Raw genomic sequence first — 21,698 nt, 5'->3', positions numbered from 1 at the left:
CCAGAAATAATAGATCATCTCTTGCTTTAGGCCAGGTGTTAGACACAAGCTACTGTATTCTCTCCATAAACCTTCTCCAGGGGGTTTCCTAAAACTTCTCCAGAGCTGAAATCCACTGCTGCTCTTTTAAAGTTAAATAAAAGTTGTGAACAATTGGCTCGGAGCTTAAGAGTGACAGTTTATCTGATGTTTCCAACTAAACCATCTGGTCTTACTAAAAAAACGCAGAAAACTCACAAATCCTGTTGTGTGTGTACACATATGACATTCACACATACACATAGAGATGTACATACAATACATACAGATAATGCTGCATCTATTAACTCAAGAATGTAAGCATACACCCGGAATTCTGCTGTTCAGAAACTAGCACCCACACTGCAGGCACAAAGTGGCTTACAGAGTGCCCATGACATTGCTAAACCTTTTGAGGTCTTGGGAGATGCTGTGCCACAAGGGATCGAATTGTGAAAGCGGCACAGAACACCAGAAGGCACAAACATTCACATAAAGACAGGAAAACACTGAGTGAAGAAACAGTGTATCGTGAAGGCAGCCACAGGAGAACCAAACGACTACCCTCGAGGTAACACAAGCAAGCAGATAGTGGGGACTTGCTACAGGAGACATAATATACTCACGCGGGGTATTCAGGCACTTTTCCCTTGAAGGCAGGCAGATCACGAACATATTCGTTGTACAGCCACTTCACTTTGAAGTGTAAATTCATATAGTCTGCACTTTTACACAACCTGTGTTTCTCATGCTCTGTAGAGAAGGGGAAAAAAAGGCAGTTAGGTTTGAATTTACCACTGTCGCTGCATCAGGGAGAGGAGGGGTCTTGTAAAGAATGTCCACAGTATGCAATGTTTTTGAGGATGAAGCAGCTATTGAGCCAAAAAATATCAGTTACACAGGATTTTGGCAACAGCCCGGGGTTCCTGGTGGTTGACCACTGGGGCTCTGGAGTTTATTTCTGCAGCTCAAATCAATACTTCAATTTGTTACAGACTTTTTCCTTGTCAGAACAATAGAGTAGTACGTTATGGTCTTTCCTTTTACCAAATGACAGACTAGATTTCATCTTTGCAGGAAACAAATCAAGGAGATTGAATCTGTTCCTTCTTGGTTAGAAAAAAAGGCAACACCAACATGTTACACTGCATCCTCTAAGACAAAAGAGTGGAAAGCATTGGGTTCTTTAAGGTTTGAAAGTGCGGGTCACAAGAAAGCTCAAATGAGCTATACAGAAGATGAAGCCTTTCCTGATGCCCAGAGAAATTCATGACACTTCTGAAGGCAACTTTTTCTTATCCCTCCTGCCTCCCTGAGCACAGTTCACTGAACTAACGTACCGATACCTACCTGCTGCTGAGCTTCTTCCTCCTGGCAGGCTTTATGGTTCTGTACCTAAGCTATGTCAGGACAATGCAGTTCCTTCTTGTATAACACACATGCCTTCACAACATGATACTTCAAAGCTACATGCATATGCTGCTAAAGCACTTGAAATACTCAGTCCTGTATTTCTGCAGAGATCATCTCCTTAGACCTCCTCCCTCCCATGAGAAATGCATGCTCCATGTCTTAGCTCTCAAGAGCCATCATAGCTTGCATCCACACTATCATCTTTCAGCATTTCACTCCTACCTCTGATCAGCCCACAGTCCCTGCTTTTTTTACTGCTCATTAAGTTCCCCTAAAAGCATCTCAATGCTTTTTCCCAAGCCACCCCTCTGGTTTGCACAGGCAGCTTCTTCTACTGCACTACTATTCTTCAAAACCCACTTTGAGACCAAAAAAAATTAACTCCTCTTTCACAATGCTAGGAGAACTCAGCAGCTGTCTTTTGCCTGCACTGTGACAACAAATGACCAGGTGACCAATCCTTCACTGCTGCCTCCTAGTGCCACCATATCCATCTCTTTCTTCTGCCAAGCTTCAACAGCATGAATACATTTTGTGGCAGGCTTCTTTGTTCACTCTAGCACCACACCAAGCCACTAGTCCATGACTACAGCGTAAGAAAGTGACTACAACAACAGACACAATGTGCCTAAGACTCTATGTTATTTTCCCCAAAATTGATTGTAGACTTATCTTCTTACTTCTTATGTGGTTGCCTTATCGTTGATGTAACCTTCCACGGGCATTGCTGCTCACATGTAGACAGGATCCAACTACGTTAAATAGTAGAATTCTTTCTCTTAATTCTGAATGGCTTTAATCTAGGACTTTGCTGTGAGTATCCATTAACCAGGTAGAGATATGCACATGGGAGCAATGAGTGCTGCAGGTATTTGTCAGCAGAAGATGTGTCTTAATGATGTAGAAATCCCTAGCTTTCTACTCAGTCACGTGACAGACATGCTTATCTTTCAATACCATCACCTACTCTCATGCAAATGCAAATTCGTGCAACTGTTTAAGAGCATTAAGAAAACTGACATCTCTCTTGAAGCTTCAACAAGAAGAGAGGACAAATAAATTATAAATTATCCAACTGAAAACATGACTAATAAAGAACTTTTCATGCATAATTATTCTATAAACCTTGTCAACTCCCAAGCAGTGCAACGCTCCGGTGGGTTGTTCGCAAACCTCTGTAGCAGTGAAACACAGATATCCTTCTAATTCACACGTAGCAGATCCTCACAGATGCAACCCCCCCCCCAAAAGAAATCCAGCCTTTGTTTTAAAGAAATTAAAATGCCCAGTTTCTAAGAGACATAGTCCCCAGAGGTGATGGATCAATGGACAAATTACCTGATGTGCACTACTATTTCACATGTACTATATGATCCATTACTCTCCACAATTAATTTGCTTGCACCAGGGCCAAGTTAAGTCTATTCTCATTTTACATTAATACATCTACTATCTTTCTTGAGACCTAAGGACGTACAAGCACAGGGTGTGAAATGCTGAATTCCCTCGAGAACAACCACAGAAAGAAATGCAATGCTCTCCCCATAGATCTAAACCTGGAAACAGCAATAACCATGCCCACTTAGCTCCCTGTGAGAGTGAGGAAATCAATGGACAATTATAACTTCATTAACTCTGACACGCACTGCCGTCCAGGTGCTCTTGTTGCACAGGAAAAGTGTTGTTCCTGCAAAGGGAAGGTCTGACTTGGAAGTAAAAAGGACTCAAACCAGATTCATTTCCTCAAAATTAAGCAGTCCACTAAGAGCAAGTAACTCAAGCTTTTCCCTACTTTTTTCTTTTTATTTTTAGGACTTTCAAAACACAACTAAGTTGCAGAAGAGGAAGACACAAAGCAGCCACAGAAGCATAAGCCCAGGGACTGCTACTATGACTACCTAGCTATCTATAAGCAGTAAAGGAGAGGTTTGACACCAAGAGGGAGATAAAAAAGAAGTCTTACCACCATAAAAGAGAACTTTACGTATGCGAAACAAAGGACGGGCTTGTGACAGAGAAAAGACAAAGGTGAACTATAACAGCTCAAACAGACCAGAGGACAAAGAAACCCAACAAACCCTTCATCCCCAGCAGCTTGTACCATCTGCCTTCACCCCTTCAGTGGACCCTGCAGAGTTTTGATCAGCTGCTTTCTTTGTAAAGGGGCATATTTAAGAGCACTTGAAGGTGGGAACACGTCAGCCAGAGGCGTACTTTGGAAACCCATTTTAGGAAAAGCGAAGAGCACAGGAGCCAGCAGCCTTCGCACATTTCAGTTCTACTTTATAACCTGCTGGCTTTTAAAGAGCTTAGCAGCAGCAGCGCAAGAGTGCACAGATATTTCACAGGAACTGCTGTGTTTTATCCTGAAAAGACTGCAGAGTTGTGCAAGTCTCTCACATTTCCTCAGCAGATTTCATTTGCAAGCAGCCTTCTCCAGAGAAGAGCTTTTAGGGCCACCAAGGCCATGTTATTAAGGCATTAATAGGAAACTGCTTCCTAGCAGCACACTTTATAGTCTCATGTCCAGTTCTATTTTTCAGGCAGAGAAAAAGATTTCTACCACATCCTTAATTTTTTTCTTGATTGCCAGCCTACTTCCCACAGGTTAATTTCTAGCAAATAATACTGAATTTCTGCAAAAAAATAGATACTAATAGGTACTGAGGCTCATGAAGTGTTCACACTTCAGACAGCTGGCATCTGTGTATGTATCTAACCCCCCTTCCCTTTATTAGAAGTGAGAATGTGGCAGAATGATTGATTTCAATCCTGCCTGCCAAGTCTGTACAAGTCTCTCTTCCTATCAGAGATGCTTCCAATCTGAAGCTCTCCTAATGCATCCAGAATAAGACAAAACATTGCTGTCAAGGATGACATTGATTTTCTATTACTGTTTTGTAATGTCTTCATAGTAAAGGAGGAGGAGAAGCCCTCTTTGCTTGGGGTGTTTGTGCCTCCTAGGTCACAGAGGTTTCACAGAGGACAGCAAGAAAACTAGTAACTCCAGTTACCAGTGGATGCACAAAGAGGCTAGCCAGCTGCTGAACCCACTGGTAACTGGAGTTACTAGTGTCAGCGTCACAGAGGCTTAGAAAAATCATCATCTACATGACAGTGACTCCAGGGTAGCATGATCTTGTCAGCCAAGTGTGAGCCACACAATATGTCTATCTGATCTGTTTTACTCTTGGGATGATGGAGAACGAGGGACATTCCTCAGCGCCTCATCTTGTGTTGCCCTTGTCAGCAAGGAGGGAAGGGACAGGTCTCCTGTTTATGGTGCCCTGAGCTTTCACTGCTTCAGGGAAGCAAGAAAACAAAACAAGCATGGTAAATCCTGGAGCTTCCGTGCTGTCTCAGAAATTGAGTCTCCTTAGTGGAGATGAAGGCATAATATAGGTCTACAGAGCACTTGCCTTTCAGCAGTCAAACCCACCAGCTGCTGAACATATTTTAACCAGAAAATAGGAGTTTCCTTTATATAACTTGAGTATTTTACAAATCAGAAGTTTAATTCTTAAGAAGGTGCCCAAAGGACACATGCTGCAGCATCCACAGATTAGCAAACTTTTGGTTCTGAAGGTCCTAGCACTGTCTCCTACACATAAATTAGTATTTATATACTGCCCTGCACATGGAGGTAAGCTTTGAGCTGGGAGAACACAATTAGCTGCTACTCATGGGGGAAAACAGCTCACACAGCCAGGCACTGCTTTCCAGCTCACATTAACTATCTCCCACCCGAGCCTCCCAACTCTTTTTCACACTGCATTTTGGAGATCAGTGTAGAAGTTTCAGGGTGGAAGAAGGGAGGCAGCAGTTTCACACAGCCAGACCTGCATGGCTTTTAAGCTAGAATAAAATTTACCACCACTGCACCATGAAAGGGCCACAGATCCTCAAGCATCACTCCAGCCAGAAGGGAAGGAATAGAGCCACACGTGAAGAGGAGCTCGGACCTCAGTAGTTGTAATGTGACACTGTGTACATCTTAATGCCACAGACTCAGCAAAGGGGGTTATTGCCCAGAACTGCTCAGCGTATGGGGTACTGTCAAAAGGACAAGTGCAGTGACTAGTCAGAAGAGTGGTCTCTTTACAGCACATACCAGCGATTTCTGCATCAGTAGTATGGTCTTCCATGTCTTCTTTGTAGGTCTGCTCATCACTGATATAGAACTAGAGGACACTACAGCTAATATTAGCAACTACATCCAAAGTGTTAAAACTACAAGCACCTGATCAAAGTCTCTGCTTACTCACAGCTATAAGCTTTACCAAGAAGCAGGAACTTACCACTTGCTGAGGTGAATGAGCTCATGTTATCCAGAACTTAGGAACAGAACATAAGGGAAAACATCATAAAGAAAGTAAGAAGCAAGTTTTATATACTGAGTTCATGTGCACATACCTCCACAAAAAAAAAGATTAACTGTTGTAGCTTAGAGCTCCTGATGCAAAGAGATCTTGGAGCATACCAATGTACCCTGTGATTACTCCACAAACCAGCAAAGACAGAATAGCATAGAATCATAGACCAGTTTGAGTTGGAAGGGACCTTAAAAATCATCTAGTTCCACTCTCCAGCCATGGGCAGGGACACCTCCTACTAGAATCAGGCTATTCAAGGCCCCATGCAAGCCAGCTTTGAGCACATCCAGGGTTGGACCCTACACAACTTCCCTGGGCAACCTGTTGCAGTGCCTTACCACCCTTGATGAAGATTTTTTTCCTAATCTAGCCTCTTCCAGTATGAAACCATTACCCCTTGTCCTATCACTACATGCCTTCATAAAAAGTCCCTCTTCAGCTGTATGTAAGCCCCAAAGCAGGTGCAGGACCTTGTACTTGGCTTCGTTGAACTTCATGAGGTTGACATTGACCCATTTATCAGGGCTATCAAGGTCCCTCTGGATGGCATCCCCTGACTCCACTATGCCAACCACACCACACAACCTGGTGTTGTCACCAAGATTGCCGAGGATGTGCTGAATCCCACCATCCACATTGCTGACAAAGATGATACATTGTACCAGTCCCACTAACAATCCCTGAGGAACACCACTCATCACTCATCTTCACTTAGACATCAAGCCACCAACCATCACTCTCTGAGTGCAATCATCAAGCCAATTCTTATCCACTGAGTGGTTCACCCATGAAATCCATGTCTTCCTAATTCACAGAACATGAAGGTGGTGGGAACAATGTCATACACTTTGCAGAAGTCCAAGTAGATGACATTAGTTGCTCTTCCCTTGTCCATCAATGCTATTACCCCATCACAGGAGACCACCAAATGGTGTGGTTAAACTAGTTGAGGAATGACCAACTCAAACTGATGATGGAGCCAAGAGTGGAGGATAGCAAATCTAATTGTCAATTGTCACCCTTCACATCACTTAATCTGTTTCCTCTCATGCAATTTCCCCCCTCACTTTAAAAAACAAAAATGCAGTGAGCTAATCCAGTCATCTGTACAATAAGGCCTCTAACTGAATTCTTGTAGGGCTTGTTCTAAAGTTTATCTTAATAAATTTCTGGAGGACAAAGCAGTGAGGAAACATGTTTCCCTCAAAATTCTACACTTTGAAGATTTCTTGAACATATATTTGGAAGAGACAGACACCAGCACAACCTTTATCACTGCTCAATGCTCCTGCAAGACTTGAACAGCTAGAGAACAAACATCCACAAATACAGCTTTTCAGCTCTAGTCCAAAATGCAAACTGTTCCCTCTCCATCACCTGCCTCAACTTTGCTCACCAAGAGATACTTTGAGGAGGGATCCTCTTTCTGCAAGTATTTCCTATGTAGTGACAAACTCACAGGTGGAAACATTATGCCAGTCTGTGGCAGTTTTAGTCTATGCCTTTAAAATTTAGCTGCAGATTTTTGAGCAGCAGAGTAAAGAAGTATAAACAAATCCACAGTTGGGTGTAAAAAGGAAAACAAGAGATTATTCTAAATTACATAGAATACATAGAATAAACCAGGTTGGAAGAGACCTTCAAGATCATCACGTCCAACCCATTTCATTGGTCAGAGGTGTGGGATGTATTCTAACAGTCTCACATTCTCCTTCAGTCCTTTCTCTCTCTTCTGGCTGTTGAGGCTCTGCTTGGATGAGAGGATTTTATCACTACTATCTGACCTTGCAGGTAAGACTGACAGAACTCTCTAACATCTCTTTCTCTTTTCTTCTAATTAAACAGAGAAAAAGGGGTGGGGGGGTGGAGGTTAGGGGGGGAGGCAGGGTAGTTTCCCCTTTTCAGGGGGGTTTTCTTGCTGTTTTCTGATTGTAAATACCTGTATAATATTGCAAATACTGTATGCTTGTACATATTCATTGCATTCCATTGTAGAGCATAGTTATTGCTTGTAAATATAGCTTCCATTTGCTTTCCCCAACTGAGTAAGCCAAGTTTTTGTTAATATGGTGGTAAAGTTCCAAACCATGACATTACACAGTCCTTATCTTAACAAGCTCACAAATGACCAGAAGGATGTCAGTAAAAGCTACAATAAGCTCAGCTTAGGTGGACAGAGTTAAAGAAAACATGGTTTGAGATGTGAACAGACAAAACCTTGGAGGAGGAATTAATCTGGGCAGTAGCAATCAAATAGAACTATTTAAAAGAGGGAGAGAAGATAAATAATAAAGTGATGCCTCCTTTGAGAGTAAAATTCACACACACAACCAGTAGCCTTATTGCAGCTGCATTTTGAATGCAAGAGGGAAGGGGAACCTTAGCAAAGTTCAGCAGTAAGATCTGGAGAGATCCACCTCTTGTGGCTGCAGGTAAAGCAGGAAGATCTGGCACATTCAGCATGTAGAAGGGTAAACTGCATTGTAAATTCCTGAGGGTGGGGCACATGGGTAAATAAGGACAAAACAGAAAGCAGAGCCAAAAAATGGTTTGCAGGAGCTGTTTCTACGGGAAGTGAACGTGAAGTTATCACAGTTGTCTTATCTCTAATACATGAGCAAGTAGTGACAGCCACTATAAAAGAGACTTTTCAACACAGAATCACAGAATGGTCTGATTTGGACGGGTCCTCCAAAGCTCATCTAGTCCAGCACTCTCTGCAGTAAGCAGGGGCATCCGCAACTACATCAGGTTGCCCTGAGCCTCACCTTGAATATTTCCAGGGATAGGGCCACAACCACCTCTCCGGGCAACCTGTTCCAGTGTTCCACTAGCCTTATGGTAAAGAATTTCTTCCTAACATCCAATCTAGATCCACCCTTCTCTAGTTTGAAACCACTGCCCCTTGTCCTCTCACTACAGGCCTTTGTAAACAGTTTCTCTTCATCCTGCTTGTAGGCCCCCTTCATCTATTGGAAGATCGCTATGAGGTTTCCCCAGAGCCTGTTTTTACAGCAACACAGCCTGGCAAGAGAAAGACACTGCAAGGCACAAGTGTATGGAAAAGTTTGTAACGCAGAAGCAAGAACATTTCATTCAGATCTGCTGAATTCAAGGCTAGAGCTGTGGCGTTGAGAGATGTGAAGAAACAGATGGGGTCAATCTTGCTCACTTATAGAACAACCCCAGAATCTGGTCCTGAAGAATAAAACACAGGAAGTTCTCTTACTGGAAGAGGTATCTTTTTGTAGCAGTCTGAAGTAGGAGTCTAATTGGCTTGCAATCCTACAAGTAAGCTTAGATAAATCTGAGGAGAAATAAATTAAGCATAATTTTGAGTAATCAAATGCAGTAGCTTGACTTGTGTTTGGAATATGAGTACAGCTGTCATACCATAGGCAGCACTGGCACGTCTGTTTTATCACAGCAATATAGATGATCATAAAGCTGGACCCTGCAAAATACTGGGAAACAACTGCTACCACAGCTGCAGAGCCAGTGGGAACTGGGTGCTTTCCAAACCTTTTAAGAAGAGCACTGCAAGTAAGAAAAGTCCTTTTGGAGAATTTGCTGGGCTTTCAATGCCTAATTCATCTTCAGGAACAGTAGACATTCTCCTTTACTAGGAATCTGGTGGAATTATGCAAAGATTAATTAAAAATGAAGAAGCCCGAAGCAGGATTTGTTGTAAGAGCATGATTCTGCCACAGGCTTAGACCATCTATGCTATCATCCAGGGAACTACACTCATGGCATGAAACAGAGCCCACCTATTCCTCCAGCCCTTTTTACCATTGTACACTGCAGAACGAAGCTGCTGATGATCTGAGCTCTTGTATCCTCAGAGCAACGTGAACTTCTGATCTCAAGCAGCTTGAAACACAGCCTGACACACAGGTCTACAGCTCATGTAGATCTCAGCCTTGTCACCCATAAAGTGGCTGTCCACAAACCACCAGAAATCCCTGCTCCAAACAGTGGTTATGCCTCATTCACACCAAATGGATGGAGAACAAGCGATCAGCAAGTCAACCATCAGCATGAAGGAATCCCCCTCACCTTCCATGGCATACTTCATATCCTGGGCAAAAAGACTCCACATCACCTCTGCACTGATCTTCCCAACAGCCAGCTCCTGAGGAAACCTGAGGGGACATTTGGGAAAGACTTTAACATTTATCAGAGCAAAGGGCTCTTCTTCATTCAACTCTGAGCTAAGCTACAAGTTGAAAAGCTCAACATTACAGATGCTTCCTTCCTCCTAGATAAATGACCAGGTAGAAACTGAAGCTCCTGGACTAGACTCTGTGGCATATCGAATAACCTGAAAATGACACTGCTGTTGAGACTGGTTTTAACTTAAAAAGGCAGGCCCTCTATGTCTCTCCTAGAAGACATGCACACAATAACTCCAGGAGCATGCCCCCAATGCCCTTGTGCCTTTTTCCCCTTGTACATTTGTTTTTCCCCTTTGATTTAACCTAGCAGCTGTCCCTGCTAGGTTGAATCAATAATTACTAGGGCAAAATCCAGCTGTGTGTATAATACCTTGTCAGGTATCTCCCTCTCTCCTGCCCAGTGGGATTGTTGAAGGAATATCCACTGATAAAACAGACTGGTTTCAGGTTCCTTTCCAATGCTGTACCAACCCCACCCAATGTAATCTCCCAGTGCTGCACAGAACACCACATTCCTAAATCACAATGTAAGGTGTTGTCACCTTGGCACCACTGTGTACAATAATGTGCATCCCAGAACTGCTCAACATCCCAAAAAACCAAAAGAACTCTCACCCCATTTTCAGGTGCCTCCCTGAGTTCAGGATTGTAATAATCTGGGTGTTTGTGCTCGAACGCCATCGTAACTGAACCTTTTGAAACTCTTCCATCCCAATCAAAAAGAGTTATTTAGATAGGGACAGATAAGACAGAAAGACAGACAGACAAGATAAGTACTTCTATAAATACACAAGTGACAGAAGAGATAGAAAGCAGTTTAACAAACAAAGCAGAGCACACAGAGACTAGCATTAGCCATACAGGACATGGAAGATTCTTACTGATTCAGGACAGGAGTGTAAGAATTCTTGTCCTCTTCTATGATGGAAACTATCAAGGTGATGAGCTTGGGCCAGAAATCCAGGTTCCTGATGCTGGGGCCCTGTTCCTCAGGAGGAAGGTCCTGATTTTTGTTCTGGGAAGGAAGCCATTGGAAAAAGAGTGTAAATTTAAAGTGGAAAAAAAAAGCAGGTAAACCTAGATCATCATATAAACTCCAAACCCTATAACCTGTGGACTGTTTCTTCTGAAGAAGTTACAATTATTAATGTCTGCTGGCAACTTGTATGGTCTAGTGCAAAACACAGTAACATGCTAAGCTATGTTGCTTACTGGTAGCCTCAAATACAAATATTCCTTGTACTCCTTTGCCATTTACTATGTCAAGAGCAGGTCAGGCTCCAGGAGGTCTGCTGCAACATCATTTCCTCTAAGCTTGATCTAACCACTTGCTTTTTAGGCACCTGGGTTGATGACTATATCCATGGTGACACATGGCGTGTGCATTACTCCAGAGCGGCCAACAGAGCTCTCATGGATTTGAAAACAGTTTGTGCCTAAAGGTACTGCCTAAGCACCAGTGCACAACACTGGTGCTAGAAAACAAGATGAAAATTGAGGTTCCCCTATGCTAAAGAGAGTTTTCTTGAACAGTTTATATTTGGCCTAATTTTCTTTTGCTCAGTCAAAGCTGCATCAAATGTTCCCTTCACAAATAACTGCTCAGGAAATAGCTAAGGCTGGCAAAATGAATCATAGTTAGTTAGTGTAAAACAATTATCATCCTCCACTTACAAATTAGTACCCATTAACTGATTACAAGTTTTGTGCATTCAGAAGGTAAGCCACAATTTTCTTTGTATTGCCTTTTTATATCAGTTTTAATTCTTGTGACTATTGAGGAACATCCATCAGAAACGCTGATTTCTGCCTTCTTGTCAGGTACTCACAGGATCTGTCTGGTACTCGCGGCTGTACAGCTCATGACAGTTGTTGAATATGTACTCATAGGTGGAATTCAGGCAAGCTTTAACACAGTCCTTTACCACCTGGCTGGCTCGGGGTGGACTCTGAAGCTCTTGAACCTGGCAAGGAGACAAGAAGGAGAGCTGAACTGGAAGAATCACAGCACTGTCCATAAATCAGGCAGGGAAAGAACAAATTAGGGGGTTTGGAACTATGCAGGACTTGGTGGATCTTTTCCCAAGCATAAAACAGCAGTACACTTATGTTCCCATAGGATCATTTGGAGCATAAAAGGTTTCAAAGTGCCAAGGAAGATTCCTCAAAACAAATAAACTATGCTGCTTGATACATGTATAATCCAAGCTAAGCACATACAATTTCTGCAAAATTTATAAGGTTTTGCTATGAAGTCAGCAAGCCACCTTTCTAGCAAAGCATGTTACATCTGATGGGGAAAGCCTTACTGAAGATCAAATACTTGCATGCCTTTAAATACAAAAACTTTCATTAAGGACATCTTTCATCACAAGCTTTATGGAATCTTGAAGCATGCCAGAACCCTCAGGGACATGTCAAAGCGACAGGCCTGCTCCACCTGCATCAACAGCCCCTTCCATTATTGCATTGCTTTAGAAAAACACTGCAGGGTTACTTAAAACAGATACACTGGCGTCACTCTGAAAATAAAGCTGTAAGCTGAGACAGTTTTCATATTGTCACTATCTCTAAATTTTTCAGAGTATTTCTATAAAGCAAACTTTCGACATAAACATATTGTCTGAATAAACACTGAATAAAATCCTAAAACACTATTCACCCTGGGGGCTTAAGAATAAAATTTTAAGCCCTTCCTGAAATAGCTCAAATTAAAGACTGGCTTTGCTTTTGGTGAGACGAAGATTACTAAGTGGCACGTGCTGATCTACAACAGTATTTCTAATAAAATTAAGAAACAAAAATCAGGAATTAAAAGTAATCTCATTACACGCTGCTAGGACAATAAAATGTAACTACAGAACTAGCACATCAGCATTTGTAACAACTCTCTTGGATCTCCACTGAGAGATAACATCCCATTTCAGCATCTTATCCTCCAAGCAATAGATTTCACAATATTTACTAGATAAAGGATGATGAAAATATTGTAATGACTGATAAATTTTCTAGACAACTTATTAGGAAAAGCTTCCTAATACTATTAAGAAAAGTACATTATCTTCCTTAAACCAGACAACTTTCTTTTTCTTATCCTTTTTTAATTTTATTTTTTTAACATTATTTTGTACTGTATTTATGACTGAGGAACCCCAGAGGGGAAAAAAAGTCAACTTTCACGTTCAAGGAGCAAAATACAATGTAGTAAAAACGTGGGTGTTTATTACATGGTCAGGAGATGATCTCCGTTTTACTTAAGTGCCTAAAGCACACCAACGTGAAACGGTGCTCTGAAAATGGGAAACCAGCTCCTGCAGCAGAAACTGCATTTCCAACCCCACACATAACAGTACCTTCATCCTGAAAAAAGTGATGCTGGTCAGCAAATCCACTGTAGACTTCAGGTCCTGCAGCCGTTCACGGCTGCTGGCTGGGAAGTTATTCTGTCGACAGAAAAGGGACATCCTGTTGGAAAGCACACTCAGATCCATGCAAGGCTTCAAGCATGTGCTAAATAAGGAAAGTGTCTTGGAAACATTTTCTGCTTGAGAAGCTTGTACCAGTCAAAATAATGCTCAATAAATACAGCCTTTTTGTTGCAGGAGCATATCTGTTTGCTTAATTACATAGCTTATCATATGAATGTGAAGTTCATGGATGCCAGCAGACTGAGTGGCTGCAGAAGGAGCAGGCAAGGAGCAACAGCCTCACCACTAGCAGCCCTGGCCTCTTGCTTGAGGTTGCTTGTGTGGGCTCTCTCCTTTCTGATTCAACTGCTTAGATTTTGGCTTCTCTTCAGAGACACCAAGAGGTGTGCTGAATTAACTACCTCTCCAGATAAATAAATTGGACTGAAAAGGGAAAATATGCACTGTTTCCTGTAAGAATTAATTGTAACCACTCAGACTCCTGTAAGATCCACTCTACCAAGACAAGCATGTATCCTTTCCAGCACCTTCTTCACTCTAAAGCATTTATTTTACATACTCTGACCACCACCCTCCTGTCTGTAGTCACAGCTTCCTCTGGGTTTCACTGAAATTGTCAGTCTCACTGTCCCTCTGGATACAATACAGATGTGCTCGTACGCTGAATGCAGCAAGCTTTGCTTCTTGCAAAAGTCTGTTGCACTTCTGACCTCTCTCACTGTGCTCTTTCCTGCACTGGCACTCTTTCTTCCTGTGCCCTTTAACAGTGTTCATGCTTTTCAGCATGTTCTTACATTCAAGCTGGTGTGATTGGTTTTGCTGCAAGTGAAGCAGCAAAGGCAATCTTCACATTGATAGTCACATTTGCACATTCAAAAATTACTAGAGACAAAGATGAAAAAAGGAGAGGGGAGAAACTTTTCATTCATGAGCGAGGACTCGGAAAAATACGCTCTCCTAAGGGCAGCTGAGTATTGCTGCAGTTCAGCTAATGACTGCAAGCAATTTAATACTCTTTACAGTAACTTGTAATTGCATTTTAAAGTTGTCTACACAGGGACTCCCTGGCACACAGAGGTTTTTACCAAAATCAAAGGCTCCTCTGGGTCAAGAGTTAAACACAAACCACCGGTTCAGTGCTTAGGACTGAATGGATGTGTTGGTTAGGGATAATAATCAGGGAAAAATAACTTTATCTCTGCTGCAATTCAACCTCCTCTATGCCTATGTCAGCTAGCAACCAATCAAAAAAACCCCAACAACTGACAGAGAGAATAACTGCACGTGTTCATAAAACAGTTCTGAAAATAATTACTCAGAGGGTGACTTGGAGCTACTCTTGAGAGGGCTCCACCTCTCTTCTCCTCACCTGCCACCCTGACGTGGAAGGAGCAGGCACTGGTTTAACACTTTTTTTCCCCCCACAAATCCACACTGCAGGTCACTCATTAGTTTAAGTGCTTACAAATATCTTCATTCACTTAGAGGAAGGCATAGTCTGGGTAATTTAAGTTGTAAATTGCCTTCTCCTACCTTGAAATCTGGGAACTAACACCTTTTGCTTCCATGCATTAACCTGCCCTGCAGGAATCTTAACATTACTACTTAAGATCCCAAATTGCTTCAGCCATTTTTCTAAATATGCTGCCAATTAGGTAACACCTGAATTATTTTAAATGCACAAATCTATCCTGGTCCTTCACATATAATCTTACCTGTTTGTCCAAAACTTGTCCAGCTTTTATTAAAGACCAAGCAAACAGAAAAGTCATCACCACCTACTGCCACATGGTGGTTTAGAATAGGTCTTTACACAATGTTCCTTTTGTCCTCTTTATGTGTCTTCCTACTGCACCTCTCCTCTTAATCCATTCATGTTTCCCTCCTCTGTATGTTTTACTGTATTGCAGATAAATGCACTAAGAAGAAAAGGATCTTGGAAGATTCTCTTCCCTCTCTACTCTACCCTAGTTTGACCGTATCTGGAATACTGTGTCCAGTTCTCGGCTCCCCAGTTGAACAGGGACAGGAAACTACTGGAGGGAGTTCAATAGAGGGCTACAAGGATGATTAAGGCACTGGAGCATCTATATTACAAGGAAAGACTGACAGACCTGGGGCTGTTAGTCTGAAAAAGAGAAAGCTGAGAGGGCACTTTACTCATGCCTACAAATACCTGAAGGGTGGCTGTCAGGAGGATGTAGCCAGCCTCTTTTCAGTGACACCCAGTGATAGGATGAAGGTGACAGAGCACAGCAACAGGCTGCCCAGAGAGTTTGTGGAGTCTCCTTCTCTAGAGATATTCAAAACCTGCCTGGATGCATTCCTGTGTGACATGCCCTGAGCAGCCCTGTTTTGCAGGGAGGTTGGACTCAATGATCTTTGGAGGTCCCTTCCAACCCCTAGTGTCCATGGTTCTATGATACTTCTACATAAGTAAAATCAAAGCTCACATTTTGCCACCATTTTTAAAACTTCAAGTGAATTAGTCACTACTCAAACCAATACAGTATGGAATTAAAAAAAGAAAAAGCAGAGTCTCACAACAAGACTATGCTGACTCTGGAGTAACAAAGACAGAAACTAGAGATTTGTGGAAGCCTGACAGACAAATGTCAACACTGAAACTCATCTCTTCCCAGGGTGCTGAAGTTGGGGGTGTCTTAACCTGTGAGCACATCCTGTAGGTCCAGAATCAGGGACAGTGATTTGAGCTTACCAAATCTAAACTAAGCAACAATAAGGCTGCAGGTCTTCTAAAAGATGTCTGATTTACTAAGGGGAGAACAAATCTGTTTTCCCTTTGCAGATGATTCTTGAAGGGGCTGACAAGAATGACTCAATTAATTAATTCAATCCAGTTTGCGTTTCTGAGTGAGTATCAGAGATCAGCGTAGGTCACAATCCTTACATTATTTCAGAACTGTTGAGGAAATTATAATGGAAGAAAAAAAATAACGGTTTAAATTCAATCCACAAGGAAAACAAAGCAGTGTATTCAAGCAGCAGTCTTGCCATGGTAAGTTCATAAGACACAAACTACCCAGAAGGTTAGAAACACGGAAGAAATCCAAACGACGTGTTTCAGAGCGCCTGAAAGGATTCTGGTTGTTCTCACTCACCCTGTACATTGAGAGATCAATCCGAAGTGAATTATGAAGCTGGTCCAGAAGCTTCACAAACCGTTCTTTCTGTTAAGCAGAAAACACCAATAAACATCACATATCACCACTGTCCAGTCAGTGCTCAGGGTAAGCAGCAGGATATCAGGGAATTAGTGTCAGATCTCAGGAGACTGGAAGGAAGCGATACGGACGCACAGGACTGCGCAGAGAGTAATTTCTTTTAGTTCTTGGATTTGCTCTTATCCAGTAATTATTTTCAAAGTCGGTGTAACATTAAAATTGTCAGAAGAATACTGCATTATCACTCTGAAGTAGAGGCAGAACAAAACCACTCTGATTTCTAGCCTGCAATTTGCACCAAACTTATACTTAAGAGAACATCTTTGTTCAGAAATGAATAAAGGAACAGGCAGAAAAGGGTCTAACGCAGAGCTATGACACAGCTCCAAGATATTAGATCAGTGACAGGTATTATAGGCCTCTCGTGACTATCTCCTCAAGGCCAGGTGTCTCCACTGGATACTGATTTGGCATTGTGAACAGCTCCTGAGTCTGTAACTTTCAGTCTGATGGGAAGCACAAGATTTTTCAAGCACGTTTCCCACATGCTCAACTCTACTGCACGTTATGCAAAACATATTTGAACCATTAGGAGATAAGACTTTTTTTTTGGTTGGTTTGCTTGTTTGAGTGTGGGTTTTTTGGGGGGGAGGGTGGGTATTTTATTTTGGGGAGGGAGGTTTGCTGTTGTTTGGTTGGGTTGGGGTTTTTGGGGGGGTTTGGTGGGGGTTTTTTTCTTAAAGCAGTTGCTGCTTTTAAAAATTAAGCTCTGAAACAATCACCTTGTACGGTGTATTTTATCAACAGCATCTCCACACAGAGTTTATTATTATTTGCTCGTTCCACACCATCTGTGCTCCAGTGTAATGTGAACGCAACGAATAAACATCACAATGCATTAGGCTGATTAATATCCAAAATGCGTGATAATGACAACAACAAAATTGTGCTCTTTGTCCTGTCTTGTCTTGCAAGCCCCGCAGCTTGCAGCTACTCACGGATTTCATGCTCCTTAAAGACAATAAGTTGTTGGTTGAAAGGCAGGAGTACTGCAGGAAAACTACAGCAGTCCAACTGTAAGCTCACCAAATACATAAACATACCCCAAAATTGGAGGCTGCAAAGCGGTCCGAAGCAGACACGTTTGTGGAGGCAGTGGTGTGCGCGTAGTAAGCATTGATATTGGCAAGTAAGGTGCTCATCACAGCTGGCACTCCTGGGCACATGTATTTGGAGGAGAGACATGCAAAATGCCTGCAAAAGGACAGTTCTGTAAGCCATCCTGATCTCTTTCATGCAGCACTCATTGATTCTATCCCTTTAACAACCCCCTCCCTTACTCTGGCTGGCACCATGAGCAGATGAAGGTTGTGTTTCCTATCTTTCTGTAAATCTCCAGCATCTCAGAGCTTTTTCGGACATATGCCATCTAGACAGTAGACCCGCTCAAGAACAGAGGAGTCTCTTCACCACAGCCCTTTCCAGATCGTAATACAGCTTTTCAGCTATTTGTTGCCAACAGTTTGTGACTTAGATGATACCCTGGGTCCTGATGCTAGCTTCTAAAACCAAGCCTGACACAAGAAAATCTACATAATTTGTTGGGACTGCAGCCAGTTACAGGTTTCGAGGTGACACGAGGCAGCAGCAATTGGAAAGCATTCAAACGCAGCGAGATCACACACTGGCATTTCTGTGCTGCACTGATATGTGATACCTTGGGGCTAACCCTTCCTGCCTGCAGGAAGCACACACAATCATTTGCATTTTCGCATTTCACTGCTCTCACTGGAGTGCAAGAAGCCCTCCTGCAGGAATTCTCAATATTGTGCCAGAAGTGACATGGCTTGTGACATGATTAAACAATCAAGGAAAATCTGTTAGACCTAAGGGAAAAAAAATAAACCAGAGTTTAAGAGGTCTGATTTTATGGGACATGGCAAGTAAAGTTCATTTCAACAGACAGGAGTGTTGGGCCATCTTTAAGCAGAATCCTCACTAAGCTCCCAAACTAAATTTGGAAATTATTTTCTAAATGTAGCTTTCTCCCCAAGGGACTCATAAAATCATAGAACGGATTCGGTGGAGGGTACATTTTAAAGGTCATCTTGTCCAACCCCCCCTGCAATAAGCTGAGATATCTTCAACTCAACTAGGTTGTTCAGAGCCCTGTCCAACCTAACCTTGAAGGTTTCCACATATGGGGCTTCTACCACCTGCCTGGGCAACCTGTTTTCAATAGAATAGAATAGAACAGAACAGAACAAACCAGGTTGGAAGAGACCTTCAAGGTCATCACATCCAACCTATCATCCAACACCACCTAATCAACTAAACCATGCAACCAAGCACCCTATCAAGTCTCCTCCTAAACACCTCCAGGGATGGTGACCCCACCACCTCCCTGGGCAGCACATTCCAATGACTAATTACTCTCTCAGTGAAGAACTTTCTCCTCACCTACAGCCTAAACTTCCCCTGGGGCAGCTTGAGACTGTGTCCCCTGGTTCTGGTGCTGGTTGCCTGGGAGAAGAGACCAACCCCTTCCTGGCTACAACCTCCCTTCAGGTAGTTGTAGAGAGCAATAAGGTCACCCCTGAGCCTCCTCTTCTCCTGGCTAAACAATCCCAGCTCCCTCAGCCTCTCCTCATGGGGCTTGTGCTCAAGGTATCTCCCCAGCCTTGTTGCCCTTCTCTGGACACATTCAAGTGTCTCGATGTCCTTCTTAAACTGAGGGGCCCAGAACTGGACACAGGACTCAAGGTGTGGCCTAACCAATGCAGAGTCCAGGGGCACAATGACCTCCCTGCTCCTGCTGGCCACACTATTCCTAATGCAGGCCAGGATGCCACACACTGGGCACACTGCTGGCTCACATTCAGGCGGGTGTCAATCAGCACCCCCAGGTCCCTCTCTGTTTGGCAGCTCTCCAGCCACTCTGACCCCAGCCTGTAGCACTGCATGGGGTTGCTGTGGCCAAAGTGCAGCACCTGGCCCTTGGACTTGTTAAATGACATCCCGTGGACTCCAGCCATCTGTCCAGTCAGTCGAGGTCCCTCTGCAGAGCCCTTCTACCTTCTAACTGACCAACATCTGCTCCTAACTTAGTGTCATTTGCAAATTTCCTGATGACTGACTCAACCCCCTCATCCAGATCATCAGTGAAGATGTTAAAGAGGATGGGGGCCAGCACTGATCCCTGGAGCACACCACTAGTGACTGGCTGCCAGCTGGATGTGGCACAATTCACCACCACTCTCTGGGCTTGGCCCTCCAGCCAGTTCCTAACCCAGCACAGAGTGCTGCTGTCCAAGCCACAAGCTGACAGCTTAGACAGCAGTTTGCTGTGAGGGACAGTGTCAAAGGCCTTGCTGAAGTCCAGTAGACCACATCCACAGGCCTCTCCACGTCCACCAGACGGGTCACCTGATCATAGAAGGAGATCAGGTTGGAATCACTCTCTCTGTGAAGAATTTCTTCCTAACATCCAGTCTGAACATCCCCTGGCACAGCTTGAGACTGTGTCCTCTTGTTCTGGTACTGGTTACGTGGGAGAAGAGACCAACCTCTGCCTATCCACAACCTCCCTTCAGATAGTTGTAGAGAGCAATGAGGTCTCCCCCGAGTCTCCTCTTCTCCAGGCTAAGCAACCCCAGCTCCCTCAGCCTCTCCTCACAGGGCTGTGTTCCAAAACCCTCCCCAGCTTTGTTGCCCTTCTCTGGACATGCTCCAGCAAGTCAACCTCCTTCCTAAACTGAGGGACCCAGAACTGGACACAGTACTCGAGGTGTGGCCTAACCAGTGCTGAGTCCAGGGGCAGAATGACCTCCCTGCTCCTGCTGGCCACACTGTTCCTGATACAGGCCAGGATGCCATTGGCCTTCTTGGCCGCCTGGCCACACTGCAGGCTCATGTTCAGCCTAACACGTGTCCAGAGAAGGGCAACAAAGTTGGGGAGGGGTTTGGAACACAAGCCCTGTGAGGAGAGACTGAGGGAGCTGGGGTTGCTTAGCCTGGAGAGGAGGAGACTCAGGGGTGACCTTATTGCTCTCTACAACTACCTTAAGGGGGTAGACAGGTGGGGGTTGGTCTCTTCTCCCAGGCAACCAGCGCCAGAACAAGAGGACACAGTCTCAAGCTGCACCAGGGAAGTTTTAGGCTGGAGGTCAGGAAGAAGTTCTACACAGAGAGAGTGATTGCCCATTGGAATGGGCTGCCTGGGGAGGTGGTGGAGTCACCATCATTGGAGTGTTCAGGAGGAGACTTGATAGGGTGCCTGGTTGCATGGTTTGGTTGATTAGGTGGTGTTGGATGATAGGTTGGATGCGATGATCTTGAAGGTCTCTTCCAACCTGGTCTATTATATTCTATTCTACTCTACCATCAACCAGTACCCCCAGGTCCCTCTCTTCCTGGCCACTCTCCAGCCACTCTGACCCCAGCCTGTAGCACTGCCTGGGGTTGCTGTGGACAATGTGCAGAACCCGGCACTTGGATGTGTTAAATCTCATGTTGTTAGATTCTGCCCATCTGTCCAACCTGTTGAGGTCCCTCTGCAGAGCCTCTCTACCCTCTAGCAGATCAAAACCTGCCCCCAGCTTGGTGTCATCTGCAAATTTACTGATGATGGATTCCATGATCTCATCCAGATCATCAGTGAAGATATTAAAGAGCTTGGGGCCTAGCACTGATCCTTGGGGCACAGCACTAGTGACTGGCTGCCAGCTGGATGTGGCACCATTCACCACCACTCTCTGGGCTTCGCCCTCCAGCCAGGTCACTATCCTCATAGCAAAATATTTTGTCCTTGTATCTAGCCTGAATCTGCCCTCTTTTAGTCTAAAACCACTACTCTTCATCCTGTTGTAACAGGTCTTAGTAAAAAGACTGTTCCTATCTTTCTTAGAGGCCCTTTTAAGTACTGGTAGCCTGCAATAAGGTCTCCTTAAAGCCTTCTCTTGTTTAGGCTGAAGAGACCCAACTCTCTCAGCCTTTCTTTATCCCAGCAGTGTTTCAGCCTTCTGAGGGATCCCTCTCAGGTGTTCTGTCCCTCTGACTCATCACAGTATCACAGTATCAACCACAGCCATTAGCTTCTGTGAT

General features: G+C 43.7%; 1 protein-coding gene across 5 annotated transcripts in view; it reads right to left on the bottom strand.

Annotated features, from left to right (window-relative positions):
* The window catches only part of UNC13B (unc-13 homolog B), a 123,255-nt gene that overhangs the window by 43,743 nt on the left and 57,814 nt on the right, over positions 1–21,698 (bottom strand). For all 5 annotated transcript variants that reach the window (XM_054178624.1, XM_054178623.1, XM_054178626.1 and 2 more), the window contains 7 exons: positions 17,699–17,849; positions 16,533–16,601; positions 13,336–13,425; positions 11,812–11,946; positions 10,864–10,997; positions 9,864–9,949; positions 645–771 (listed from right to left, as the gene is read on the bottom strand). In XM_054178624.1, coding sequence (XP_054034599.1) covers positions 645–771; positions 9,864–9,949; positions 10,864–10,997; positions 11,812–11,946; positions 13,336–13,425; positions 16,533–16,601; positions 17,699–17,849 — 792 coding nt within the window. The remainder of the gene's footprint in view (positions 1–644; positions 772–9,863; positions 9,950–10,863; positions 10,998–11,811; positions 11,947–13,335; positions 13,426–16,532; positions 16,602–17,698; positions 17,850–21,698) is intronic.

The sequence above is a fragment of the Dryobates pubescens genome, chromosome Z (assembly GCF_014839835.1).
Source record: "Dryobates pubescens isolate bDryPub1 chromosome Z, bDryPub1.pri, whole genome shotgun sequence".
NCBI classification, from domain to species: Eukaryota; Metazoa; Chordata; class Aves; order Piciformes; family Picidae; genus Dryobates; species Dryobates pubescens.
Note: the sequence above shows the minus strand (reverse complement) of the source record. Positions and strands in the feature narration are given on the sequence as shown.